This window comes from Varanus komodoensis, unplaced genomic scaffold (assembly GCF_004798865.1).
Source record: "Varanus komodoensis strain SLA01 unplaced genomic scaffold, ASM479886v1 scaffold35, whole genome shotgun sequence".
In the NCBI taxonomy this organism is placed as follows: domain Eukaryota; kingdom Metazoa; phylum Chordata; class Lepidosauria; order Squamata; family Varanidae; genus Varanus; species Varanus komodoensis.
Window position 1 is genome coordinate 1,267,242 of NW_025335856.1, and position 12,730 is coordinate 1,279,971.

The 12,730-nt window shown below is 43.2% G+C and overlaps 1 protein-coding gene across 2 annotated transcripts in view; it reads left to right on the forward strand.

The window, feature by feature from the left end:
- Positions 1 to 9,859, forward strand: part of LOC123028130 (stimulated by retinoic acid gene 6 protein-like) — a 49,218-nt gene extending 39,359 nt beyond the window's left edge. The window contains exons 13-19 of one of the 2 annotated variants that reach the window (XM_044439669.1): positions 523 to 571; positions 1,415 to 1,532; positions 2,339 to 2,458; positions 3,872 to 4,035; positions 4,187 to 4,339; positions 5,926 to 6,141; positions 7,651 to 9,859. In XM_044439669.1, coding sequence (XP_044295604.1) covers positions 523 to 571; positions 1,415 to 1,532; positions 2,339 to 2,458; positions 3,872 to 4,035; positions 4,187 to 4,339; positions 5,926 to 6,141; positions 7,651 to 7,766 — 936 coding nt within the window. In that variant the 3' untranslated portion in view covers positions 7,767 to 9,859. The remainder of the gene's footprint in view (positions 1 to 522; positions 572 to 1,414; positions 1,533 to 2,338; positions 2,459 to 3,871; positions 4,036 to 4,186; positions 4,340 to 5,925; positions 6,142 to 7,650) is intronic. The other variant, XM_044439670.1, reaches the window with a different exon arrangement.
- The last annotated feature ends 2,871 nt before the right edge of the window (positions 9,860 to 12,730 follow it).

Sequence of the window (12,730 nt, forward strand, 5' to 3'; positions counted from 1 at the left end):
CCCTGAGAATGACAAAAGGACTCATTATCTCTGTAATGATCAATATGTCTGTCAGATCTTTTGAGCTATTCTCTGTCCCTTTGGTGAATAATATAAAATGGGTGGGGTGAACCGATGCAGGATATGCCATTCCCTCTGGCATCTGAAGTTTTCTTTCCCTTCCTCACAATGACAAGAACATCATGTGTTGAGAACAACAGGCTTCCATCCATGTTGTCCTCTGAAGCTGCTTCTACCAGGACCTTCTTCTCCTGCTGTATACCACTCCAGTCTCGGAGCCTTGTGTGGAGCAAAATGTTTATGTAACAGGAGTTTTGTGTGAGGAAGGGCAGCCCCTCATTTCTGCTGCTCTTTAAATTCCACCCACCTGCCCTGAAAGAAATGGCAGTACTTGATTCTGACCTGTCTTGTTGTCGTGTTGATTTTGCCCCTTAGATTGCATATGGATGTTTTCTTTTGGATTATGATTCTGGGATTCCTGCTTTAAAAACACTTTAAAAACACTTTGTTTTTTACCAACAGGTAGCTTTAGGAAAATATATTTCGTGGCAAGTTGCATACACAATATGGGGTATGTTTGTTTTATGATGTTTTTATTGTACATTTCAAAAAGTTTTAACCAAACCCTTTCCTCAAAAAAACCTACATTGCATAAAGCTTAAGTATATTAATTGTAATCAACACATGGATTTAATAAACCTGTGTATTCTGTGTGCGTGCATAGGCAAGTTTCAGCAAAGACAAGACAAATATCCTTATGTTTATCTGAGTGTAGGTGGCTGTGTCTGTATACCACTTCTTCAAATGTTGAAAGGGTTAATAGATTCATTGTGTTAACAAGGATCGCTTTGTATTATAATTATTCTTACCCTGCATTTATATGCTGCCTTTTCCCCTGTTGTGAGGAACCCAAGATGGCTTGCATAGCTTTACTTTATCCTCACAACAACCCTGCAAGGTAGGTTGGGCTGAGAGTGAGTGACAGGCTAAAAGTCTCGCAGTAAGCTTCATTGCTGAGTGACAACTAGAATGTGGATCTCCCAGATCCTCAGTCCAACAGCCTAACCACCGTGCCATGCTGGCTGTCTTTTATCTTTTCTCTCTAACCTCTTTTATCCTCTCAGTGTTGTAGTATCAACCAGATGGCTATCAGGAGAGCACAGGAACACTGTTTAATTAACCTTGCATTAAATTCCAAGAAGTGAGTAGATGGTTAAGTAGGAAAGGTACATATGAAAGAATAAAGGAGTTCCCAATCCAAAATTTACCCACATAATAACCAAAGGGAGGCATATATGGGTGGAATATGGGGTATATGAATATCTGTTGTGGGAATTTGGCATAAATTATCAGTGAGGCAGATGTTTCCCTCCCCCCCCTCCCACCTTTTGCCAATGTTTCTCCTCTTTTCTAGGTTATCTGATCATGCATCTGATACAGTGGGTGTTTGTAATCATACTTGTCTATCTTTTCATCTTGCCCATGAAGCGTGGGGAGTGGATGAATCTTCTCAACAACTGGGGAACGACAATGTAAGTGTAAGAACAGCTTTGCTCTCCCTGCTTTTAAGAACTACCAGGCTGATAAATGTGGGCATAAGCCAGTAGACAGACCTGTGCCAGTCAGTTGCACTGCTGTTGTGATCAGCAAGGCAGCCTGGCTAGAAACCAAGGGCTTGTCACTATGGACTGGGGAGCACCAGATTATTGTCTCCATCTTCTACCTGCCTTTAAAAACTGCCTTGTGGAGGTAGATGGAACCTCACTGCAAATCGCATCTGTGCTAAGATATGATCCTAGGCCAAGCTCCGAAGAAAGAATGTGCATGCTCAGGAAACAACTGTGTACACAACTCGTTTCCCACTTTAGAAGTTTCCGTGGCAACAGCTAAGATGATGTTGCTTTTTCGAATCAGCTCCTCTCTTTGGCAGGAGGAAATCCTGCAGGAGGCTCTGGCCAAATCTCCATCATTTCCTTATCGTTTCGTTTTCAGTGATAGCTTTTCAAAGATAGAACAGGCTTTTTGGATAGCATGTTTGTTTATTTACTTACGAAATTTTTATATCATCCATCAGCCAGAAAGACTCTCTGGATGGTTCACATCATTAAAATACGCAATGAACAAACAGTAAGCAGCAAATAATAACAGATACAATCAACAGAAATACTATATCAATTAAAATGACTGCACAAATATAGGGATTTGGGGTCTTAGAGTAAGGAGCTGGCAATTAAATCCATCTCTCTATTCTCCTCACATAGCTTCCGACTGGCTTCATCTTCACTTCCTTTCATTTTAAATGTAACACAGAGATTTCCCTTTGCTTTCTGCCTTTCAGCCTTTCATTGGTTATCATCACGATTATCAGGCAGCTGCAAGTTGTTGTTGCTGGGAGATTTTTTCTTCAGCCAAAAATTTCGCCACAAGACAAGCAGAAGCCGTTGGCCCTGGATAACTGGTTAGTGTCCAGAAGTGTTACTCTTCTTGCTTTTCAGTTTTTAGCATAAAGTTTTTTCTACTGCATGGCATTTATAGTTGAAGGATATTTAAGAAAGCAGCAGCCAGTGAGCTTTGGGCACCCTTATAAGGCAGCATTACCCATAGCGCTCATGTTACTTATTTGCACGTGAATTTATTTACAAAAAGGTCCTATACAAGTTTACTCAAAGTCAGTTCTGCTGCGTTTAATGGAATTTACTCTCAGGTAAGTGTATGTAGGATTGCCCTGACCAGTATGTTGATTTCAAACCTGTAGAGGTCAATATGACGGGGGCCTTGGAAGGACACCACCTTCCACCCCTGCATGTTAAGATCTTTGGAAGCTCAGTAGTGAACTCCTTCGCCCTCTCCCGCAGCTTGTTCTCTGACCCACACATTACAGCAGCAGTGCCAGCAACATTGGCATTTCCCTCGCAGTTTAGGAAGAGCTTGGGCGCTCCAGTGTCTGGTCAGCATTTTTGTACTGCTGTTTCCAGCATCTCATGTGGCAGGCAGCACCAGGCTTCATTCCCTAGCACAGCAAGTGCAAATAAAAGCACCCCCCTCCCCCTCAGAAGAGGGAATGCCAGAGTCAGGCTATAAACCTGAAAGATAAATGAAGGCACACTACTGTAAAACACTCAGTGTCAGCGAGGCAGTGCCAAACTGCAGCCCAGACAGGTGCAAATAAAACCAAGCAGTGTGGTTTAGTGGTTAGAGTGGGCAACTAAGCTCGGGGAGCTCTTCCATGGGCTCCACACATCTCTCCCCACTGGCCTGGAGGCTACCTGGGACTTATCACCTCCTGAGATACAAGGAGAGCCTTTGGGGAGCAGCCTCTGTGCAGGGCATTCCGCCTTTGCTTGTTGTGGGGCACGTGAGCGTCAGCCACGCACATACAGCCAAGGACAAGCAGGAGCAAAGCAGGCTGTCCAGCTCTCCAATCCAGGCCAAGGGAGCCTTCGCCTACCCCATGTCCTCACCCAGTGGGAGAAGGGACAGGACTGGGAAAGCCATTCTGGGTGGCATCCTTCTGCCCACAGAAGCTGGGGTGGTGGGGTGGTCAGGTCATCCAGCCTCCTAGCCAAATTTGGATCCCTGTCTCTAGAAAAATGCAGAAAAACTTCCACTCAGGAGAAGATGACACCTCAGTCAGTACTGTAATTTGTGCCTTACAGATCTTCCTAAAGTACCCCCAGAAGCAATCGCGAAGCATTCCTGAGTATTTCAGCACATTTAGATTGAGGAGGTGTCTAATGAATTTTTAGGCTTCAGTCACGTCTGTTTAGTTCAGTTCCCCCCCACCCCCAAATCACCTGGTTTTGCTCCCACATTGGAGCGGGTGTGGGCGATAATTGTGAAATGCTTCAGCAGTGATCTCTCATCCTTGCAGGAGGGCCTTTGTCAACTTCAATTACTTCTTGTTCTTCCATTCCGTGGTGGTGGGACTGCTTTCCTGCTTGATGCGACTGTTCCGCAGCGTCATCCTGGGAGCCTGGCTGGTTGGGCGGTTAGACAGGCCGCTAATGCCAGCGGGCTTTGAATCCTGCGATAAAGGCAAGTGCCTGGAATTCTCTTTGCGGGGCGGTTCTCAAAAGCTCTTCGGGGGAGCTTTCCAGGCAGAATAGCCTGTCATTTTCATTGGCCAGAAACAGAATGCCAATGGCTTCAGCCCTGGAGCCCTGGATGAGCCCCTGTTTCACTGCAGGTTTCTGTACTTGGGTTGAAATGCTGGCTCTGGACCACTACCACACAAACCCCATCCTTGGCTGCTTCTGCTACATTCTTCATAGAGCGAACAGAGAAAGACAAGAGCGGGAAGCCATGGCAGAGGTTGCCATAATGGATTGGGATGGATCAGGTAAGCTGTACCACAGATGCTAGCAGTTGGAAAGGAACAGGGATCCTGGGAAAGCTAAGGAACAGATCTCCAGTTGGTGAAGGTCAACTCACTGCAGGTGTCCCAAGGTGATGTGAGAGAACTTTTAACTTCTTTGATCTGCACTTCATGGCAGTGGTTTGACTTGTGAATCCTCCCTCCCTTGCTCAAATTTGAAGCCTGGCTCAGAGGTAGTATACAATGCTGTGACCTGAGGAAGAGCACAATTTTTAAGAAAGTTGTAACTAGGATAAGAGAGGCTTATAGACAGTGAGGCACGTTTCTTTTTTCTCACTGTTGCCAAAGTTCTCACTGTTGCCTCAAACTGGGTTTGAGGTTATTTCACATCCTGAAATCTTTTTTATACTTTCCTCTTTCTGCTTTGTTGCAAATTTTGGTACAATTTTTTGTTCATTGATCTTATACCCTGAATAGAGTGCAGATTTTTTTAATTTGCTCTATTATATACTGTTGAAACTATGTCATTAGCATAACATTTCAGTTTGTATTTTTCTCCATCTGTTTTAAAACCTTTTATTTTGGGGTCTTGTCTTATCTTTTTTGCTGAAATTGCCGATACAAGAAAAAATAAAAGAAGTGATAAAGGGCATCCTTGGCATGTCCCCTTCTCCATTTGAAAACTGTCAGTTAATATGCCATTACTAAAATCTTAGCACATTGTTCAGTATAAATTGATTAAATCCAATTCAGAAAGCTTGTGCTACAGTCTCAATATTGTAGTTTCCATTAAAAAGGGCCAAGACATGTTATCAAAAGCTTTCTTCACTTCTAAAAAGATACAGTGGTACCTTGGCGCACAAATGCCTCAGTTCATGGTCAAATCGAGTCGCAAACAGAAATTTCATAAAAATTTTGCTGCAGGTCACAAACTCCATGTCGGGTGACGATTGCGATCACACCTGCCTTCCCTACACGGGTGCAATCACAGTTGTGCTGAGGGGTGGGGAGATGGTCATGATCATGCTTGGGGGTGGGGGAGATGGCCATGATCACATCCATCCTCCCTGCACGAGCACGCCCAAGATCGCACCCGTCTCCCTCCCCCAGCGCGCCCGCAATTGTGCCCGTCTCCCTCCCCCAGCGCGCCCGCAATCGCACCCGTCTCCCTGCGGGCAGGGGGAGGAGATGGCCACGATCTTTGTTGTTCTTTGTCACTTTATTTCAAATTTTTGTGAGTAAAAAAAAATAGTTACAGAATGGATTAACCTTATTTAAATTGGAGCTTATGGGGAAATTTGACTTGGCTCACGACCAATTTAGGTTGTGACCAGAGTTGTGGAATGGATTAAGTTTGTGAGCCAAGGTACCACTGTAAATGCAGCTTTTTTCTTCTCGACCCATTCAATTGCATCAATAACAAAATGTACAGTATCTTTCATATATATTTTTGGGACAAATTCAGTCTGATCTGTATGAACCTGTTTTTCTATACATTTTCTTAGTCTCTCTGCCATTATTGAAGTAAGAAAATTGCAACCCACATTTAATAATGAGATAGGACAGTAAGAATATGGTAACATGGGATCATTGCCATCTTTATGTATCAGCTTCCCAAAGTCCCAACTTCAATCAGAGCTATTTGGGAGACATAGCTGTCCTTCGAAATGCATCATCTATAGATCAGTTTGAAAACAACAAAAAGGACAACAAAGAAAGCAATTCCCTGACTCAAACATCCAGCAACTCCCATCATATAAAAAATGGGAATGAAGGAACGGCGACAGCCATCTCTTCCATTGCACTGAAGCTTAATCAGTATCAAGGTCAGTTTTCAGAATTCATAATTCTTAGTTTCTTAAATACAGGTATCAGGCAACTTTACAACTGTTAGTCTTATTAAAATTCAGACAGAACATCAAGAAAGTCTCTGTTTCAGAGTTCCTTTCAAGTACGTAAGCAAAATGCCTTAAGAATCTGATTTGTAGCCAAAATCTCAGTCTCATGTCTGTGCTGTGCGGAAAACACAATTGTCCTTCATCACAATTCAGAAGCCACAAAATAAACATAAAAACACTTCCAGCTCTAATATCCTCAACCATGCCAAGGTCAATTTTCACCATCCACAATTCTCAATTTCTTAAGCAGAGACATCAGACAACTTTACAGCTGTTAAGGTCCAGTAAAAGTTCAGATAACGCATCATTAATCATGTTTCAGAGTCCTTTCCAAATATGCAAACTCCAAAGCATTCTGTTTCTGGGTTTTTTGTAATTTCTGAACCCAAAAACTACCTGTTGTTCATGGGTTAAGCAACCTAGAATTAACTCTGCAACAAACCATGGACAATTGTGAACTCTGGGCTGTTTAATCCCTGAACAACTCAGAAGTCCAGGTTTGTACATCATGGAAGATCCCAGGAAAAGAACACTGAGTTGTTAATTGAATGTGGAAGCATGTGTGCATCCCCTTACAAGTTTGATTGTCTGAACCAGGTTTTAGTGTTGCCAGCTTTTTCATTAACCCTCTGCTCCTATGCCTTTAACAACAGTTTGCTCTATAGACATTAGTGGTAATGTTCTTTATTTCTGTGCCATGAGAAGCTTTACCTTCTGCTTCATACAGACTGAAGTGCTGATAAATGCATGCCAGGATCGTGTTTTTTCCCCTGAATTATCAGAATGCTTATATATTCTGTTAAACCTCATCTTGGTTAAGAAAAAGAAAGAGACAGAGAGAAAGACAGAGAAAGAGAAAAAAAATTAATTGCTCCTTATTCTTCTAACTTGGAGGATGGCTGGTAGTTGATTGAGGTGTGGTTAGCTGTTACAACCACATAACATTAATTCCAAATGCATCCTCTGTGTATTCAATCCCTTGATTTCTCTGTAATGAATAGGGAAAAGACATGAGGATACTGTGGAATAATTACAAATTATTAATTGCCAATTTTAATTATTTCCAAAAATTAACATTATTGATTTTAATTGAATTTATTTATTGCCATTTGTTGTTTGCATATTTAGTTTGATTATAGTAAGAACACCATTACATCTCTTGTGGGCCCTGTGGTGTAGGAATGGGTATAAGGCTAGAAGGGCCGTTGTAGATAGATTTTATTTTTATTGATTCCATTTTATTTTATTGATATATATTGTTGTGATTATTTGCATACATATGTTAAATTCTGTACTGTTACACTGTAATTTGTTTTGATTTAAACTGTTCTGAGATATTTGTTAGGTGTGAATGATATGCAAAAGCAGTAAACAAACAAATTTGGGTCATATGGAAGCAGGATGTGTTAGAAACTAAGTCCTGATGTCTTGCTGTAGTTTTCAGGGTGTCAAGCAGAGCCAGGACAAGATGGCTGGTGCTCTACACACTTATGAACAACCCCAGTCTCCTGGAAAACAGGAAGCTAAAACTAAGGTTTCATTTAATGGAGTAGCCACAGCATGGCTTGGCCAGATGTACTCTGCCACTGGAGTGGAACCTCCGGGTAAGCTGGCTGGCTGCACTTCAGAGAGCCTCCTTGGGTCAGTAAATGGTGACTGACTGGGATATGGACTGCTGAGAAGCTCCACCGTGTGTGCAGTGACAAAGACGCCCAGCTTACACTTACTGTGGGCTACTTCCTTACCTCTTTGCTGCATTATTTTTTAAACTGATGTATTTCCAGTATTTTACAAGCCATGAAATTGCACCCATGTCCTGTTCCTAGATGTTTCGACTGTCTGTCTGCTGGAATTGTTAAAAAATGTATACAAGCATTGAGTGGATTTAGGCAGCAAAGAAAGTACTCTTATTATTTTTTCTCTGACATCCTGCCCATACCAGACAGTGTTTGGGAAATGAAGCTAGAAGGAGATTACAGTGTTTAACAAAAATTACAAGTTTTCCAGAAAGTACCAAGCTGGCATATTTGTTTCCCAAACTGGTGATATGGAAGTGGTGTTTGCCTGATCACAAAGGTGCTGTCAGGTCATTTCTTCTCACAGTTTTTGCATTAAGTGGCAGGTGCCTCTGAAGCCAGTCCTGCTGAGTCAATGGATCTGGCCTCACCACAATGATTTCTGCTTTCTGCTGCTAAGTTCAACTGGAATGGGATGTGAGTCATATCCAGTTATCCAATAATCTATTGGTGGTGGTGCTGGGCAGACACTTTGTGGAAGTGTATATACAATAGTACAATAGTGTACTATTGTCCATCCTGCAAAGACAGACTTCAGGAATAGGTAAACTGTGGACCTCTGTCTAGAAGTGGCTGTATTGCACTTCGCATCAGTCACAGGCAGCATGAGCAATGATCAGGAATGACAAGAACTGTAGTCCAGTGTATTTGGAGGGCTGCTGGTTCCCTACCTGGTGTACATGACTTTTCTGGATGATGGTAGCATAGTAAATGGAAGGTTCCCTTGCCAACTTGCACTTCCCAAAGGTGGAGAACTGAAGGAGTGTGTGAAATATAGAAAGGGGAGGCAGTTGGAAGTGTAAGAAAAGGGACTGGGGAAAGTGGAGGGGGAGTTGAAGGGAAGGAGTAAGTGGAGAACACAATACTGAAAGTCTTGCAGGAAGGGATTAGGTTCTGAGAAATGAAGGAACTAGGTTTGAGGCTAACAAAAACTGGAGAAAATTAACCTCTGGGATCTTTGGGTTTTGGTCTGGTCTCCTGACATCTGCTGGAGTGCAGGATCAAGCACTAGAATTGCTGAAAGAAGTATTGGACCCATTTGTAATCTCCTGCTAAACATTGTTGTTTTTCTGAAAGCCCCATTGGGAAAAACAATTAAAGTTTCCTGTCCTCAAGCAATCCTTCTTTGGCAGACCTTGTAGAAAACACAGTATTCAAGAAAGGTAATGTTTCCATATAAAGCATGATCTGGCTAGATCTGTTCTGCAAGTAGAAATGCTTCTCTCTGTTCCTCTTGACTGTATTAAGTATCTTGATGCATGGAGGTTTTTCACCAACTTTGTAAAGTACTGGAGGTGGGGGTTTGATTTGGGAAGCATGTGGTGTCTAATTTCAGTAGATTTCTACTCCTGCATATTTTGCTATTCTTTTATGTTTAAATTAAATTATACTGGGATTTATTAAAAACATAAACAAACAAAACCCTACAAAATCTTCAACTGCCTGAGATGCAACAGGACAGGAAAGATGAGGCAGTGAATCACATCTTTGAGTTTCTTGGATTTTAAAGAACAGGGTGAGGGGAGAGAGGGAAAGCTGTTTGTTGCTTCTGATTAACCTTCGGGAACCTAGTCATGCAATTTACTTGCTATTAATATTATTGCTGCCAAATGTTATGATCTAGCTTGAAACTTATTTCAAACTTTCTGAGCAAATAAATCATGGGTAAAAAGGCATCATATATAGAACCAACAAACCAACAAGATACACAACTTTTTTCCAATAAAGTTTAATTTGGAGACATTCTCACATTTTCTTTTTAAACAGGATAAGGCAATAAGGCAGAAATCCCCTCAGGTAGATACTGTTCTTTTATACATTTTGCACTGTTGAGAAGATGTAAAATATCAGGGAAGGAGCATTTTATACTGTTTTTTCTTTATATTTGTGAAGAGAGACAACAGTGGACCTTGTAAAAACATACACAAATCTTTGCTGTCTTTTCTGTATTTCTGATATTGGTACATTCGAGATGTGTTCCTATTATGTATAAAATTCTGGCTTAAATCATCTGGGTCCTCAAACTAAGGCCTACCATGTCCAGTTGGACCCACCACACGCGCGCCCACCGCCACCCACCTCACCCCACGCGTAGTTTGCTCGCTCGGAGAAAACGATTTCCAAGCGAGCAGGCCGCCGCCTCGTGGCGCGCGCCCACCCCGCCTCCCCTCCCCTCCCCTCACCGCGCGCGCGCGCCCGCCCACACTTCGCCTCCCGGCTCCCCTTACCGCGCGCGCACGCCCATGCCTCGCCTCCGCTCCCCACCCCGCGCGCGCACGCCCATGCCTCGCCTCGCTGCGCGCCCCGCCCCCGCCTCAGTGCGCGTGCCACGACCCGCGCCGGCCTGCACGCAGTGACAGCACCACCTTTCTGGCTTGCGCCCGGCATCGGCGGCTTTCAACTGGTAAAAAAAGTTTGAGGACCCCTGATCTAAGGGCACGATGTTGTGGATATTTAGACAGGAAAAAACCCTGTGGTTCCAGCATCCCCAAGCTGGCTGTGCTAGCAGGGGAATGTTGGGAATTGTTTCTATCTAAACACATCTTTAGGACACAATCCTACATAACAGTGAATAGCTGATCGATAGGTCTTTATCTCAAGTCCAGGCTTTCCTGGTGGGTACCAAAATGGTCACATCCCTTTCCCATGGCTCTTCTCACTTCCCTGACCACAAATTCTGTGATGGCTTCTTTCCTTTTGTACAATTTCTTTTCAAATGTCTCTGCTATGACTTAATTGCAGGCCAGATATATTTTAAGTTAAAATATGCTGATATTTTTACCCTTCCCTCTTTGGCTTTGGCTCCTCATCACCACTGGAAAGCCAGTGAGGTGTAGTGGTTAAGAGCATGGGACTGGGACTCAGGCGATCTGGGTTCTAGTCCCCGCTCGGCCATGGAGCCAACTGGGTGACTTTGGGCCAGTCACAGACTCTCAGCCCAACCTTCCTCACAGGGTTGTTGTTGTGGGGATAAGATGGAGGAGGAGAGATGATGTAAGCTGCCTTGAGCCCTTTGTAGGAAAAAGGCAGGATATAAATCGCAATATAATATAAAGCAGGCCCCAGAAGCTTTCCCCAATGGAATTGGCCCTCTGGCTGAAAGAGCCTTGCAAAACACCCTTTCCAGTTCTTTTTTTATTAGACGTGAACTGTGAGGGCTGATATTTCCCCACACAACACCTCTGGTACAGTATAGCCCTATATAGCATTCAGACCTGCTGCTATTACAAGCGATATGACAGGAAGAGGAAGCGCATTACTGACTCCGCTCTCCATGACTGAGTTCACAACAGGACAGCCTACCACAGGATGTCTTGGCAGGTTATGGGGGTGAATGTGAACTGTTTTTGATTGGTTGCTTTGTTTCTGGGCAGTAAGTCACCCTGACAACTCATGGCTTCTTGTGGGATTGTACCCACAATGGTTTGTTGTGTCTGAACCCAGGTGCCTGTCCAGATCATAGGGATTGGCAAGATCCTTTTTCTTTTTGCCCAGTCTCTCTTCCAGGCCCTGTGCAGTGTGTGCTTTTCTCTGAGACTAGATGCTTGGGAAAATGCAAAAGGACGTCCCACTCCATTTTTTGAGGAAAGGCATTTTGACAGCTAGCTGTCAAAATTTAGGGTCTCATTTAAAATTGGGTTTTGACAGGGTGATATGAGGTATTGTGTTACCTGAACCCAGCTACACCCACCACAGTTCGTTACTCATGAACAACTCATGAAAAGGATGTACCACTGGTGAACTTTGTTAGCTTGGCTTGGTTCAGACAGCAAGATAACTCATCTTTTACTGTCAATTTACTATTGAATGTCAGCCCACATTCAACTTCAAACTGAGGTGTTATTTGAACCAGTCACAGACTTAGCTAGTTTGGCTATCTCCTCTCCCCATGGAGTTTGTGGGTTAACAGTAGTGCCATAACCGATCCTAGTTTGACACTTAAGCACACAGGTTCACAGCAAAGGAGGAGATGAAAAGTTTAACTTATAATCCAGAAAAACTTGAATGTGTGCAGTGTTTTAGTCCGGGTAGGAGCAGTGCTTTTCCTAGCATCTGGTCATTGTGATGGCCCTAGAAATTATATTGTCCTTGCTTCCAGTGCGCAGTGAAATGAACATGGATTCTCCTCCTCCTGCAATCCAGGTGCAATTCAGAGTTAATTTCTCATTACAAACTTAATGACTTACATTGTTGTGTGCTGTCTGCTGCTTCCAGCTTCCAGAAGGACAATGCAAGGTGATGATAACACCAGCACGTCTAGTCACACATGCAAGCACTTGTTGCAATCCTCTGCCCCGACCTTGCTGTTTAAGCCCTACAGACTAACATTTTGTGTACCCTCTCTGCTCTTTCATCCCAATTTGAATTTCTGTCACTTCAGCTGAACTGTCACTGTCTGAGAGGGGCTTTTTAAAACTAATTCCTCTCAATTGTGATAATTCCTGAGATTACCTCTCCACCTGTGGGCTTCCTTTTTATGCTCACAGGATTTTGAGGTAAATATTTAACTGAATGTTTGCTTTCTGTCCTTGGAGAGCTCTGTGGGAGCTGAGAATTGCCGCATACCTGTCTGAGCAATACTGAATGGTCAAAGGTAACAGCAAAAAGTACAGGATATGTGGAACCAAGAAGACACAGAGAGACACCAAAATCTCTGGCATGTGCAGTGCATTTAGAATTGCATATATCTGAGTGGACCAGATCTTCTCAGCCTTGCCAGG